Source organism: Sturnus vulgaris, chromosome 23, assembly GCF_052056855.1.
Source record: "Sturnus vulgaris isolate bStuVul1 chromosome 23, bStuVul1.hap1, whole genome shotgun sequence".
NCBI classification, from domain to species: domain Eukaryota; kingdom Metazoa; phylum Chordata; class Aves; order Passeriformes; family Sturnidae; genus Sturnus; species Sturnus vulgaris.
This window is the reverse complement of record NC_142265.1, coordinates 5,135,843-5,151,155: the sequence shown is the minus strand read 5'-3', so window position 1 is coordinate 5,151,155 and position 15,313 is coordinate 5,135,843. Positions and strand designations below refer to the sequence as shown.

At 61.8% G+C, this 15,313-nt stretch overlaps 1 protein-coding gene across 16 annotated transcripts in view; it reads left to right on the top strand.

The window, feature by feature from the left end:
• The first annotated feature begins 3,519 nt into the window (after window positions 1–3,519).
• IGSF9B (immunoglobulin superfamily member 9B) overlaps window positions 3,520–15,313 on the top strand; it is a 43,057-nt gene continuing 31,263 nt past the window's right edge. For all 16 annotated transcript variants that reach the window (XR_015808142.1, XR_015808141.1, XR_015808140.1 and 13 more), the window contains exons 1-4: window positions 3,520–3,616; window positions 11,245–11,442; window positions 12,776–12,922; window positions 14,344–14,495. Coding sequence is in view for 1 of the 16 variants with exons in the window: in XM_088177741.1 (XP_088033867.1) it covers window positions 3,553–3,616; window positions 11,245–11,442; window positions 12,776–12,922; window positions 14,344–14,495 (561 nt within the window). In the remaining 15 variants the exon portion in view is untranslated. The remainder of the gene's footprint in view (window positions 3,617–11,244; window positions 11,443–12,775; window positions 12,923–14,343; window positions 14,496–15,313) is intronic.

Genomic DNA, 15,313 nt, shown 5'->3' with positions numbered 1-15,313 from the left:
GCAGGAGTGGCCATGGCCGGGGGCGGGGGTGCCATGGCCAGGGGCGGGGGTGCCATGGCCAGGGGCGGGGGTGCTCCTTGCCATGCCACTGATTCCTTCACCCGCTCCCAGCTCTGCCACCACAGACTGACGTGCAAGTACAAGGAGTGCCCTGCTCATGTAAATAAACCCAGCTATAAATAGAGGGAGAGAAGTGTGAAAACAGTGGGGAATGGATTTCATGAAACCAGCAAATTAGTCTGGAGAAACAAGGGTGTGAACTGACAGCCATGTTCCAAACCAAGCCCATATTTCCAGTTTCTTGAGGGATGTTGGTGGGGCCCCTGTGCTGGGCTCAGCTTGGGGATGTGCACACTGGGATTAGGGCTGGGTCTTCCCATCCACCATGGGGTCCTGATGCCTCCCAGCTTGGGCTGTGTTACCATAGGTGCCATCAATGCCCTTAATTATTTTTTTCTCCTCTTTGAAATTGTGGCAAAACCCAGGTAAAGACATGGAGATGATCTGACTGGTGACACCAACTCCACCTAGACCAGAACGCATCGTCTCTGTCTGGCTTAGCAAGGGTAGATGGAGCTCTGCCAGCCTTGGGCTGGTTGCTTTGCAGGCTGTGAGTGATGGCTGGGATTTTTTGGGTGCTTTGAAGGTGGCAGGACCGGCGTGGGGAGGGTGCTGGCCAAAGAGTTTTGCCCTCCCAAGCCACTCCAAACCAGACTTTCAGGAAATAGGAGAGCAGCTTGGAGAGCAGAACTGCCCCAGCACAAGGGTCAGCCTTGGCTGTGCCAACCCCCCGTGCAGATCTGCAAGCTTTCACTTCAGGCCTCAGCACTAGGAGCTGAGTCAGGCTTTTATGAGGTCTTGGAATCTGCTAGGGAAGCAAAGTGCCCGGGAGCTCGCGTGAGCTGGGGCTGGGCTGGGGGATGCTCTTGCATCCTGCCCAGGGCTGTGCCAACATCTGATCCTCTGGGAATGTAATTCTGGCCAGAAACTGTGGGATGTTTCTCCAACTCCCACATCCTCTGCAAGAGTTGGGTTTTTTTTTATTTTTTGCTTCTTTCCTGAACGTGCATGGGAAGAGGTGGGAAGACCAGCAGCTGCTCAGACCTCTTCCCAGATACTCTCCCAAAGGGCAAGGGGAAGACAGTGAGTGCTGGGGACAAAATGATGTGTCCCCCTCTCTGTGTGAGCCTGTCCCCTCCCGGGCTGGCTGTCATCTAGGGGAAGTTCAGTGGCCCGTTTTCCATGGCTGGCACACTCCTGGGGGAGCCAGCCCGGCTGTTTGTCCATCTGGCATCGCCAGGTCTTTGCAGGGAGGATGGGTGGGCTGAGATAGAGGAGCACCGGGGCTCTTCCTGTTTTCTGCCTATTTTCCATTGAAATGAACCCAAATTGTCTCTGTTAAGTGGGCTGTGCCCAGCAGGAGACAAAGGGGGTAGGGTGGCAAGGAGCTGTCACAGCGGGCAAAGGGTGCGGAGCAGGAGCAGGGGAGGAGGTGGCACAGGTGGTGCAATGACAGGAGGAGGGGGTACAGCTGGTGCTAGAAGTGACATTGGCATAGAGCCCGTGCCAGGTGAATGTGACACCAAGCCGTGGTGGTGGCAATGAGATGACTGAACAGTGCAGGGGTCTGGCAGAGGTGACAACAAGCTGGTGCAGGGGGTAGGTGACATGTCCGTCTCAGGCTGGTGGGGCAATGACCCTGGACCTCTGCCAGGGCACAGACGGTGGCAGCTGTGTTACCCTGAGCTGATGTGAGGTACAAGGCTGCAGTGGCACCAAGCAGCTGGCAGGGAGGTGACCCTGAGGCGGTGCAGGGTGGCAGGGACAGATGGCACAGCTGATGTGGAGCTGGTGCAGGGGGCAGGTGGCTCAGCCCGTGGTAGGGTGGTGACCCTGCCTAGTCACAAAATGTCATTGGCATGTCAGAGAAGCGGTGTATGGCAGCAGGGGCAGGTGGCTGCTGGGGCCATGGAGGTGACACATCAGGGGAGGAGGGCACATCTGGGGGCAGGGAGGTGACGCTGAGCTGATGTAGGGAGCACATCCAGAGACAGGGAGGTGACACTAAGGCTATGCAGGGGCACAGCTGGCGACAGGAAAGTAACAGTGAGCTGGCGCAGAGAATTCATCTGGGGACAGGGAGTGGCACTGAGCTGGAAAGTGATGCCGAGCTGGTGCAGGGGACACATCTGGAGACAGGAAGGTGATGTTGAACCAAGGCAGGGACACACCTGGAGACAAGGAGGGAACAGCGAGTAGATGCAGTGACATTTGGGGATAGGGAGGTGATAATGAGTTGGTGCTGGGACACATCTGTGGACGGGGAGGTGGCACTGAGCCAGTGTGGTGGCACATCTGGGGATGGGGAGGTGCCACTGAGCCGGCACAGAGGCACATCTGAACACAGGCAGGTGACATGGTACCAGTATAGGGGCCCATCTGGGGATGGGGACGTCACACTGATCTGGTGTGGTGACATATCTAGGGACAGGGAGGTGGCACTGAGTAGGTGCTGCGGCACATCTGTGGACAGGGACGTGACACTTAAACAGTGTAGTGACACATTTGGGGGTGAAGAGATGGCACCGAGCTGGTGCAGGGGCACATCTCTGGACGAGGAGGTGGCACTGATCTGGTGCAGTGATGCATCTGGGGACAGGGAGGTGACACTGAGTAGGTGCGGTGACACATCTGGACAGGGGGAGGTGGCACCGGGCCAGTGCAGGGATACACCTGGACTGAGGGAGGTGACACTGTACCAGTGCAGCGGCACATCTAGAGACAGGGAGGTGACACCCATCTGGTGCAGTGACACATCTGGGGACGGGGAGGTGACACTGAGGTGGTGCGGTGGCGCATCTGCACACGGGCAGGTGGCACTGAGCCGGTGCAGGGTAACACCTGGACAGAGAGAGGTGACAGTGTACCAGTACAGGGCACATCTGGGAACAGGGAGGTGACACTATACCGGTACAGGGCACATCTGGGGACAGAGAGGTGACACTACACCGGTGCAGGGGCACACCTAGTCACGGGGAGATGACACTGATCCGGTTCGGTGGCACAGCTGGACACGGGGAGGTGGCAGCGAGGTGGCGCGGGGGCCCAGGAGGGCGCGGGTCCCGGCGGGTGTCCGTGCGGGGAGGTGACCGTCCGGCGGAGGTGACCGCGCCGCTCCCGGCAGTGCGCATGATACTGCGGCGCAGGGGCCCCGTGCGCGCCAACCCACCTTGAACCGGCCCGGGCCGCGGCGGCGGCCAATCACCGCCCACTCCGCCGGGGCGCGGCCAATGGGCGGCGGGCGGGGGCGGTGCCGAGCCGCTAAAGGGCGCAGGCTAGGCTGCACCGCGCGGCGGAGCGCAGGTGCGGCGCGGCGCGGGGATGGGCGCGGGCATGGGCGCAGCGGCGGGCGGCCGGCCCTGAGCCGCCCCTCCGGCCCCGCCAGCCCCGCCGAGCCCTGCCCGGCCACGGCCAGCCCGGCCCGGCCCCGCCCCGCCCCGGCCGGGCCGCCCGGCGGGCGGAAGATGCTGCGCACCGGGGGCCGGTAGTACTATGATTTGGTATGTGGCCGCTTTGGTAGCAAGTGTGCTCGGCGCCCGCGGGCTGCCCGTCCAAGGTGAGTGCGGCCGCGGGGTGTTCTCCGCCGGGATGAGCACGGGAGGGGCGCGCCGGGGTCTGCGGGGCGGCGGCAGGGCCGCCGTTGCGTGTCTTCCCCGTTCTCCCGGTGTACCGGATGCGGCGGAGGGGATGCGCATGGACCGGGAGGGATACGCGCACCGTGGGGGGGGGAGGCATCGCGTCCCGGGGAGAGGATACCGGGAAAGGGCTGGGGAGGAGGGTAGGAGGGGGAACTGCGGCTGCCAAGGGGGTTTGCGGGGTTCGCGTCTTCTCCGCTGCCGGTGCGGGGACCGAGCGCTTCCCGCTGCGGCGGGGCGCTGGCGATTCCTTCATCCCCCACTATCGGGGGGAGCCGGGAGCGCCCGGCGCATCCTCCCTCCGCAGGCACTCGGCGGGGTTGGCCGTGACCTCCCCGAGGGCAGCGGCTGCAGCTGGGGAAGTTCGGGAAGCCGCGCTCCCGGTGCGGCGGAGCCTCTGCCCAGGGGTTGGAAATTCCCTTTGGGAGAACGCAAGCGGGTGCGCGGGGGGGAGCCCGGCTGGCTGAGTGTCCTCCTTGATCAGGGATGGGCAAGCTTTTCTCCGCATTCGGATTTCTTCTCTCATCCTGAGGAAGCGCCTGCGGCAGCTCCGCGGGGTGCGGGCAGCATTTGCCCTTCCCTGCAAGGGTAGCCCGGCTGGGCAAGGAGAAATGCAGGAGGGATTCGCCGCCTTCCCCTGCAGCGCCCCAGCTGCGGGTTTGGGGGTGACTTTGCTCCCACACCCCCGCCCAGGAGAGGCTGCCCTCCTTCTCCCCCCACTGCAGGCTAGCTGCTGTGCTGTGGTAAACTGAGGCACAGGGTTGTCCAAGGTCAGGACGCAGACGGCAGCAAGGAATAACCCTGATTTTCCTGCTCTGGCTTCTTCCCCTTCAGCTGCCAGCCCCTTCCCACCCCTCCGAGCCGTCCCTGCAGGTAGAGGGGAGCTGCCTGCCGCTGGTGCAGAACCGTCCCCCATTTCTGCCGCTGGCTTCTCACTGGGCTCATGATTATCCCTGCGTCCCGATGGTCCTTACCCGGGATGAGAGCCTGGAGCCGTGCCCTGGGTGTCACCCATCCTGCCCATGGGGATGCGGTGGCTGCCGGCAGCAAGCGATACCTGGCTGGCAGCCACCACCACTCCCCTCCCCGTGGTGTGGGGGACGCTGCCTCGGTGGGCACGGGTGGGCTGGGAGGGGGCACGCTGCAGTCCCCCCAGTTCACTGGGTCACATCTGTGCCATGCCACGGTCCCTTGTCCCCCTCGCCTGGCAGGCGGCTCCTGGAGGCAGGGGGTTGTGTGTCAGGACGGGGCTGTCCTTTCGGAGGGGTCAGGATGGGGCTGCCCTATTTGGGGGTGCGTAGCCCCTCTTACTGAGCCGTGGCCGGCTGCTGCCTGCCTGAACTGCGTGCTGCAGTGTGCTGAGGCAGTGTTTGCAGCAGCGGCTTCTACAGGGATGCTCTGCCAGGGAGAGGAGCAGAGCAGCTCGTTCGGCACTTGGGAACTTGGAAATACCCTGGAGCCGCTCGGATGGAGCTCCGGATCTGGTGCCGGGGTGGGTGGGTGCCGGGAAGCCCCGGCATGGGGGTGCTGTGCGTGTGGAGCAGCGTGTACGTGATGAATGAGCGTGCCGTGAGTAATGCGTGGGTGGGTGCCGGGGGAGGGGGTGCTGCGGGCCGGCGTGGCCCCCGCAGGGGCAGAGAGCCCTCGGGACTCGCCCCAGCTGCTGCAGCCCTTTGGTCCCAGCAATGTCCCGTCCTCATGGGGAGTTGTCACCCCGCATTGCTTGGGGACGGGGCTTTGGAGGAGAGCTGGGGCTCACCGTGTCCCGGTGCCCTCACTGGGGCTTTTCCTCTTGCCTCTTGTGGCCTTCCTCCCACACCACTTCCTCCTTGCTGAGCTGAGAAGCAGCGGTGCTGGCCCCGGGCAGCCTTCTTGCCTGGCTCTCCAGGGGCTTTCCAGGCATTAATCGGCTCAGAGAGGGAAGGAGGGTGCGTTATCCCCTCTTATGGCATGGGGGAGGAGAGCCAGGACGTGACCGCGCCAGGAGTGGGTGTCAGAGGAGGGATCCGGCCTCCTGGCATTCCCAGCAGTGCCGTCACACCGAGGGGCTTTTCCTCCCTCTCCCACGAGTGTGACGCCACGCAGTGAGTGGGGATGCTCGTGGAGCCGGCAGGAGGGTTTGCAGAGGGAGGAATCGGCTGTGCCAGCCCCGCGTGAGGGCTCTGTTGAAGAGATTCCCTGGACACGGTGGCGGGCGATGCTCCTGGCACTGACCTTGGCCGGTTGGAGTGGCTCGGTGTGGCAGTGCCAGCGCTGCATCCCCTGCTCGCTCCCAGCGCAGAGCTCTTGGGTTTTGCCTCTTTGGCCGTGGAGGAGTCTGGACCGGGAGCCACTGGATTTGGCACGTGCGGCTTTGGCCCCGCTCTCTTCTGGCAAGGGGATGGTTTGGCACCGGGAACAGCCAAGGGCGTTGGCCGGGCTCCCATTTCCATCATTCCCTGGAGGTTTTCTGCTCCTCTGGACCTGTTGGATGGGAGCGCATGGGGCAGGGAGGGACGCGAATGTCTCGGTCGATGACTTGGCTTTCCGGAGGGTCCTGGTGGCGATGCTTTGCCGGCTCAGTTGCCTTTTGACTTGGAAGACGCAGCTTTGCTGGTGATGGATGAGCCCTGCAAGTTCCAGAGCTGTGGCAGGGTGGCACAGCTCCCGTTCACCTCTGGTCCTCCGTCTTGGAGGTCGTGCCTTCATGCTGGATGAGGAGCCCTGCAGATGGGCAAGCAGTGGGTCCAACCCCATGTGCCGATGGAGGAGTCCTTCCCTCTCCCTTTCCCTGCGGTAGGAATCTCCCGAGCTGGGAGCCCTGAGCGACCAGCTGGCCTTTGGAAAAACAACTCCCTTCCTCCCGCTCCTCCACAGAGAGGCTGGCGTTGGTGGGAGGGCTGCCTGAGCCAGGAACAGCGTGATTCAGGAGCTGCTGGCGGGCAGCTCGGAGCGCTGCCTGCATCCCAGTTTCCTGTTGGAGGGCTGTGAAAGCATTAGGATGGTACCCACTGCTCCGTGGGGAAGATGATGCCAGCCTGCACGGGGGTACTGGTGTGATGTGGGGCTGGGCTGGGGACACAGCACCGTGGCAGTGCTCTCCAGCTGCAGGAGGGCTCCTCTGAGATGGGTTTGGTGCTCTGGCTCCCACCACAGCTGCTGGTTCGGCTCTGTGGCGAGTGGAGGGAGCTCACGGGGAACGCACAGGTAGCTGCTGGTCGTTGCTGGGAGATGATGCCTCCCACGAGGCAGCTGCCAACACCGGATGCACAACACCAAGCTGCTGGCGATTAGAGAGAGGGAGCACAAGGCACCTCAGGTAGGAGTAAGGTGATCTCAGGGAAGTAATTTTCTTTCCTGCTCCATCTCCGTGCCTCTCAGAGCACCAACCTGTGCTCCCACGTGCTTGCTGAGCCGCTGCCCGGCCGGGCACGTTCCCACCTGAGCCATTCCAGGGAGCAAGGACCCACTGTGGGGCTGCTGTGGAGCAGCATCCCGTGCATGCATTCCCTTTGGGATGCCAGGACAGCTGTCTGCCTGCCTGGGGAGGGTGGTGGTGGTCCCACAGGACACCCCTTGTGCCTAGGAATGGTGTTCTGAGTTCCCATCTAGCTGTGAATGGGGCACCAAGCTACCCCTCAGAGCTGCTAATCCTTCTCCTCCCTGGCCCCGCATGACCTTGAGGCATGTCACTTGACCTGCGCGTCGCCCTCCATCCATCTGGAAAATCGGGTTTAAAACGCAGGAATCGCACTGAAAGCCCAGATGCTGCTTTCCAGCTGGGGGAGGGGGTGAGAGCTGCACTCCCAGCCTCAGGGCTTCCCCCTCCAGGGGACAGGCAGATGCTTTTGGGGGGCTCTGGATACCCCAATATAGGCAAAGGGATTGGGTTTGTAATGGGGGGTGCAACCCCCACTGAGCTATTTAGGGGGCTACAGAGGTGGGGGACAGGCAATTTCCTGGTATCCACACCCTGTTCTGGCAGCTGGCATCCCTGCAGCACGTTGTCCCTGTCCCCCACCCTGGGCTGCAGTCACCCCCCTCTTCATTCCATGGCGATGGCTGCCTGCTCTCCTTCCCTGCTGGCCTCCATATGCCATGCTGGTGGCCTTGTCCTCAGAGATCCCTGCCATATCCCGCCTCCACCGATGGGAGCGGGATGTGTCAGAGCACATCTCGTCTCGGCTCACCAGGGAGGAGAGGTCTGCAGGCTCCGGGCCTTGTGCCTGCTCCCTCAGCCTTCCCCATGGGGGCACAGGGCTGGGGATGAGTGCTAGGGGTGTGGGGCAGCATTGGAAATGGATAGTGGTACCTCTGTTAGCAGGCTGCAAGGCGATGGTGGATCAGGACAGGATACCCTCTCTGCCCCAGGGCATGGGTGTCCACTGTGCTGGTCAGGAAAGCCTTCCCAGGCATTAATTCCTTGGGAAACCACACTGCCATGGCCGTGTCCTTCTCACAAAACACCTGCAGGAAGGGCCCTGCTTCAGCGAGTGCAGCACAGATGCTGGATGCCTTCAGCTTCACTCAGTCCTGTGGCACCTTCTGCCTCTGCCCTGGGGATCTGAGGACCTGGCTGCCCAGATCCAGGTGAAGTCTCCCTATGCTTGGCATCGCCATCCTGGGGAGCCCCGCGGTGGCACCGTCTCAGTGGCGGCAGCCTTCCCTCCTCTCCCTTTGGGATGCTGTTCAACTCCACCTCCGCATCTTGTATTCTTGCCTCCTGGCACGCGGCGTGCTTTTATTTTTCCTGGATCTGCTTGGATGACGAAGCCTGTTGATTACTTGTTTTTCTTTACGAGGCATCCCCCAGCTTCACGTGAGCTCCTGCACCGAGGCGGATTTGGGGTTCGCATCCCTGCTGCCGCTCCCTGATGTTGACCCTGATTCCAAACTGCAGATTCAGCCTCGAAACCTCTCTGAACTTGGCTGGGAAAATCAAGTGGGTTTAAAAATATCCCGTCTATTTGTGCTCTGTTTCTTCTGGCGTCTGCGGGTTGTTTTCAAGCGTTTCCCTACAAATGTGGGGGTGAGAAAACACTTTGAATCGAGAGCTGCAGTCTCCATTGCTCGCTTTCTTCATGGTCTGGACTTGGAAGGAAAACCTGGTCAGCGTTGAGATCACAGGGTTGGTGGGTTGGGAAGCTGAGGAGACCCAAAGAGAGTTTGAGACATCTCCCAATGCCTTCCTGGCGCTCTGGAAGTGGGGACAGGAGGGCAAGGGGCCGGTAGTGGGGCGGGTGGCAGCTGGGGAGAGCCGGGGGCCGGTTCTCCGCCGTGGCTGCCAGTCGGCTGTGCGCTGGGGAGGTGATGCTCAGCCGTGCGTGCAATTCCCCACCGGCCTTGCGATCAGACACCGGCGCTGCGAGCTGCTGGGGATGACCTATTTTCCTGCGCCCGGGCAGCCCTGGCCAGGCGTGGGTCCGGCAGAGCGGCTGGCTCGTCCCCTCCCCGGGGACGTCACCCACTGCTCTGCCAGGGAGCCAGTCAGGGGATCCTGGCGTAGTGTGACTCCCTGGCTCCTATCCCCAGGGTGTCTGGGTGACCTCTCGGGCAGCGAGCTTGCTCCAGCTGGGCAAGCATCAGCATTCCAGGCTCCCGTTGGTGGAGAAGTGCTGGAAACCAAGATTCTGTCTTGGTAGCCCAGGAACTGGAGCGCTGGGGCAGGTGGGGGGTTTGGGAAAGGGTTTTTTTTCGTTTCCATCTTCTCCTGCTGGTGGGTAGAGGGTGTCACTTTGAAGGGGATGAGGTGCTGGGGACCTGCTGGCTCGGGCAAGGCGGCCGGGGAAGCGCGTCCTTGGATGCTCTTGAGCAGCACGTGATAGCTCTATCCCCGATCAGCGCAGGACCATGGGCAGGGAGGGGGGGTCCAGCCCCGCAGCGCAGCCCCCCTCACCCTCCCGGATGGGCACAGCGGGGTCAGGACGGGTTCTCACAGCTCAGTGCCGGGGTGGCAGGGGAGGGCTGACACCGTCCCTGCTGACAGCGTGCGAATGGGAGCTCATCGGCGATGCAGCGCTAACGAGGGATGGAAAGGTGCAAGAGTGTTGTCGAGGCGGTGCAAAGCGTGTGCGGGGGTGTGCGTGCACACCGCACGTGTGTGCTCAGCGGATCCCCCCGCCCCGCTGCGCTCCGGGCGGGTCCGTGGCCGTGCGGGACCCCCAGAGCGGGGCCGGTGCCTGCAGTGGGTGTGCAATGCAGCATCTGCTCCTTGCAGATGGCTCACAGCTCTGCACCCTGGCATCACCCACCGCGCTGCCACCAGCCAGCCCTCCCAGTTCAAGAGCCACCCGTGCCCAGTTTGCTGGTGGCCTGGGGGCTCAGGACGCTCGGGTGACCGTCGTGCTGTGACCCTCTGCAGGGACACACCTTGTGCGTGCCGTGTGCGAGCCGCGGCCAGCTCTGCCCGCTGCCCTTCCCGCGGGGACACTCGGCTGGTGGGCCCGTGGGGTGGCACATCACGGGCCTCTCGCCGGTACGCGCTTGTGCCAGAGCCAAAAATAGCCGGTGATGCTCGGTGATGCTCGGCTCCCGCGGCGGGGAAGCGGTGATGTCACTCGCCGCCAATCACCGGCGGCCCCGAGGAGCAGCGCGGAGGAGTGGGAACGTGCTTCCCCGAGCATCCCTCCCCGAGCATCCCCCCCAGAACAGCCAGCGGCGCGTGTGCCAGGAAAACGGGGAGCCCTTCTTTGATGGGAAGGGCGATGTGGGTCTAAACCTAGTTTTGGGGACCCCCTGTTTGGCTTCCCCCCCCAGCCCTGGGTTTCCCTCTCTCTCCCTCTCTGAACGCTGTGCTGAGGATGCAGCTTTGCTGCTGCTGGCAGAGCAGGATGACGCCAGGCTGCAGCGAGCAGGGCGGCACAGCCGGGGTGGAGCAGCCTCGGAGCTGAGACCAAAGTCCCCTGTAATTACCCAGCTGGGAGGAGCAGGGTGACAGACCCGACGCGCAGGTCGCAGACGGGTTTCAGGTTTGGGGCTCTCGGGGATGCCCGAGGACATGTGGGCTTGGCTGGAGCATGGCGGCTCCGGGGACCCTGCCCACCCTGGCACCGGTGGGAGAGCTGAGTCCGTCGGCTGGCACAGCACAGCTGTGGTCAGGGGTCCCTGCACGCTCAGTCCTGCTCGCTGGAGGATGCAGGGGCACAAGCTAAAAGCAGCCTTTTCCCTGCCACAAGGATACAGGGTAGCATAGATGGTGCTGCTAGGTGGGGAGCAGTGCTAGGCATGCTCTGTGCTCCTCTACTGAGAGCAGGAGACCCCAAAACCCCTGTGGGGTCACTGGGCATCACCCTTGCCCTGCTGCAGAGGTTGGGAAGCTGTCCTGAAGCACTGTGGTCCTGGTGGCCACTGTCCTGACTCCTGTAGTAGCTCAGGGTGGCCTTGGAGCTGAGTGTAAGGGCTTGGGACCCCCTGTTGTTTTTGGGGCAAAGGCAACCCACGGGCTGTCCGTGTTGTAGACGGGTGGCTGGGCATGGGCATTACTGCTGCTATTGCTCTTCTGGGCATCCTGGTTCGATGCTGGGGACCAGCAGTGGGATCAGCCACGGATTCTTCCTTCGCCCTCTCGCAGGTGCCCTCGGCTCGAGGGAGGAGCCCGAGTTCGTGACCGCTCGCGCTGGCGAGAGCGTGATCCTGGGATGCGACGTGATCCACCCGCTCACGGGACAGCCCCCTCCCTATGTCGTGGAGTGGTTCAAGTTCGGCGTCCCTATCCCCATCTTCATCAAGTTTGGGTTTTACCCTCCCCATGTCGACCCAGAGTATGCCGGTGAGTCCCGGGGGCGCAGGGGGACGAGGGGAGGGTGCCAGGTCCCGGCTGCAGCACGGCCCGGGATGCGCAGCTCCGCTCCATCCGTTCCTCCGTCGGAAACCGCGCGGGCTCTGCCTCTCGTTGCTCGCTTTCCACCCAGTTGGTTTTAATTAAGCAGCAGCGTTCGGAAGCCAGCTGGGCTGCGTGGGACGGGAGCAAGCGAGGCAGAGAAACCCAGGGTGACGCGTGGTGGCGGTGGCTGCTGCTGCTGCTGCTGCTGTGCCCCAGAGCAGCTGTAAGCCCTGGGAGGGATGCTGGGGGACGGTGGGGATGGAGCCAGGGCCACGTGCTGGGCGGAGGTGACAGGTTGGAGCTGCAGAACTCGTGTGGCTACTTGCCAATGTGCTGCCTGTGACACGTGGCCGGTATCCTCTGGTGGGATGTGTGAGATGGAAACCAGCCCTGAGAAGGTGGCAGGACAGACCCATTGTGGTATCCCTTTCCCTGTGGAATGCTGTCCTGGGAATCTTCCCTGAGTCTTACGGGCCTCTCTGCCCAAATTGCTCTTTAAGAAATAAATACTGCAGGAGGGAAGATGCACCAGCTGAGCCCTGCCAAACTCATCTCAGCAATGAGTGATGCCACAGCCCGGTGGCCACTGCAGGGTGGAGGTTTAGGCTGCTTTGCTCCTGACCCAGTTTTTGGGGCTGTGCAGAGGGTCAGCTCAGGGCTGCCCTGCTTTCCAGGAGTCTCCCAGGCAGGGAAAAGCTTTTGGGGCACGCCTGTGCCACTGCCAGCCCCTGGCTGGGAGCAGAAGGCCGGTGTCGCTGCAGGCAGACATTGCTCGAGGCACCTCGCCTGGCCCTGGCAGCTTGGCTTGGCCATCCCCAGATGGGCGAGTGTGTCACTGGCCTGGCACTACCAACCTGGCACCACCGGCTGCAACAGCACCCTGCAGCTCAGCCAGCCCCAAACTGGGACAGTGCCCACACGGGGATGGGGTGTCCCCTGTTGGTGATGTTCTGGGGGTTGCTCTGGTGTCAGGATGAGGTGTCCCCTGCAGTGATGCTCTGGGTGCTGCTCCAGTTTTGGGGTGGGGTGTCCCCTGCAGTGATGCTCTGGGTGCTGCTCCAGTTTGGGGTGGGGTGTCCCCTGCAGTGATACTCTGGGTGCTGCTCCAGTTTTGGGGTGGGGTGTCCCCTGCAGTGATGCTCTGGGTGCTGCTCCAGTTTGGGGTGGGGTGTCCCCTGCAGTGATGCTCTGGGTGCTGCTCCAGTTTTGGGGTGGGGGTGTCCCCTGCAGTGACACTCCGGTGTCAGGGACACGGTGCCAACGCTGTGCTCTCCCACAGGCCGGGCCAGCCTGCACGACAAAGCCTCCCTGCGCATTGAGCAGGTGCGCTCCGAGGACCAGGGCTGGTACGAGTGCAAAGTGCTCATGCTGGACCAGCAGTACGACACCTTCCACAACGGCAGCTGGGTCCACCTCACGGTCAATGGTGAGCAAGGAGGGGGCTGCAGCACCTGTGTGGTGCCAAAATGGGATTTCTGGTGGATGCTGGGCCTCGATGGCATCGTGCCTGGCAGACACGCCAGCCTGAAGCCATCCAAGCTGGCTGCTCCAGCCAGGGTGTGACTTCAAAAGGGACAAAGTTGTATTAGGGATTCCTCAGTTTAATTACGTGGAGCTTGTTTAAAGGAGAGACATCAAGAGCTGGGGCTGGGAATGAATCTCCTCTCAACAAACAGATCAGAAAATCAAATCTTTGTTTTCTTGAAATTCAGATTTACTCAAATTACTTTTTCATTTTATTAAGGCTGTATATTAAACTAATTAGCAAATTGTCATTCTCTGCATCAGGAAAGAGATCTTTATTTTTAGCCCAGCATAAGGGCTGTGCCTCTCCTGCTGCAGTGGGGTGCAGAGATATGGCCACTGGCAGCTCCTCGCTCGTCTTGCCTTGACCTTGTGCAATTAATTTAACCTTTGGGGGGATGGCTGTGCTGTGGCACAGAGCAGAGCCACCTAATTGAGCCCAATTAGTGAGCGGGAGCTTTGCGAGCAGGGCCATGCAGGCCACCAGCCCCATCCCTGCCTGCTGCCCTGCCTGCTGCTTCCTGCCTTCTCCCAGCCTGCTAATGAGCTCCGAGGGCTTGGGAAGGAGGGCAAGAGGACGAAGAAGGAGGAGGAGGATGGTGGTGCTTGGCTCACCTCTGCCACGTGTATGGATCCTGCAAATCCTCAGCTGGAGGGGCTGGAAAATGGCCCCAGATGCCCTGTCCCTCCCCTTGGCAAAATGGGCCAGTTTTGGGGCTTTTTGCAGCATGGGGCGTACAGAGGCTTAATAACAATATAATAACCATAATCCTCCCAGCCCGAGGAATTGCTTTCAGGGTGAGGGCTGTGGCTTTCCCCCAGCGCATTACAACGCTTAATTTTCTTAGGGGGAAAATAAAAATAATTTGGGGAGAAACAAAATATAATTTCTTTTTTTTTTTTTTTTTTCCCCCAAGCAGATTAAATTGCCAACCTGTCTTCCTCTAAAGTGGGCTTTAACAACCGCGGGTAATTAGGGGCGGGCTGTAATCCTGCCAGCCTCTTTCATCAGGAAGGAGCCTTTCGATCTGCACTGCGGTGTTTTCCCATGTTTTGACAATAGCGAGTTAATGTGCAGCGAGGTGGGGGGGGGGAGAACATGGTGCTGGTGAGGAGGAGAGGGGACAGGGCTGGGGTGTGATGTCAGTGTCCCCAGGGACAGCCCTATCGCTGCAGCCCCGTTTTCCTTTGGGGTGGTCCCAGCCCCGCCGTGGGGATGTGCGGAGTGTCCCCTGCGTGCAGGCAGCAGCTTCCCCTCTGCTCCCGTGTGCCCCCAGAGCCACAGTGGCCCCGGGGGGTCACGGTGGTCTCCTGTGCCCCCAGCTCCCCCCACGTTCACGGAGACCCCGCCGCAGTACGTAGAGGCGAAGGAGGGCAGCAGCGTCACCCTGACCTGCATGGCATTCGGGAACCCCAAGCCCATCGTCACCTGGCTCAGAGAGGGAGACCTTTTGGGTGCCAATGGCAAGTACCAGGTAGGTGGGGGAGGGCTGCCGTGGGGACTCCTGGGCTGGCAGGGACAGTATTGACAGGACCAGGGTGGCGGCAGCTCTGCCGTGCCTGGAGCCAGCCGTGCTTTCTCAGCACTTCTCCTTGGTGAGATGCCCATTTTCCCCCACCCCATTCCTGCTGAGCAGCAGCCTGTAACGCTGCCAGCCCTTGGGTGCAGGCTGGAGACCCTCCAAGTGCTTGGGACAGCCCTGCTCCTGCACCTGACCTGGCCCCTGTGGACTCAGCCTAGGGGTCAAGACCCTGGAGATGGGATGGGGACACAGCCTGGGGTGGTATCCCCCCGGCAGGGACGGATGCGGCAGGGGAGGGTTGAGCAGGGAGGATTTCCCCTCCTCCCCTCCCCTTCAGGACCCTTTTTTCATCCCAGAGGCTCCCAGGCAGAGATTCCCCCCTGAGCTGTAATTGGTAAATCAGGCATTGGAATCAGCGCAGGCACTAATGAGAGTAATTAGGAATCATTTGTTACTAATTGAAATAGAAGGATGAGGCAGAATGAAGTGGGGGGGGGAAGGCTGGCTGGGAGGCCTCCCTATGCATGGGGGTGCTGCTACCCCAAAGATGACAGTCCCTTGTCCATCCTTGTGCCGTGTCCCCAGGGGATTCCATCCACTCCTCTTCCAGCTGAGAGGTGGCCCCACAGGGAGGACAGTGGCCAAGCTGGGGTCTCCCCCTCATCCCCCAGTGATGGAGCAGGTCCTTGGGGGCAGGGAATGCTCCAGCAAGGCTCCTTGTGAAGCTCCAATGGTGCTGGAGCGCTTGGCAGGAGAGGTTTGGAGCCTGC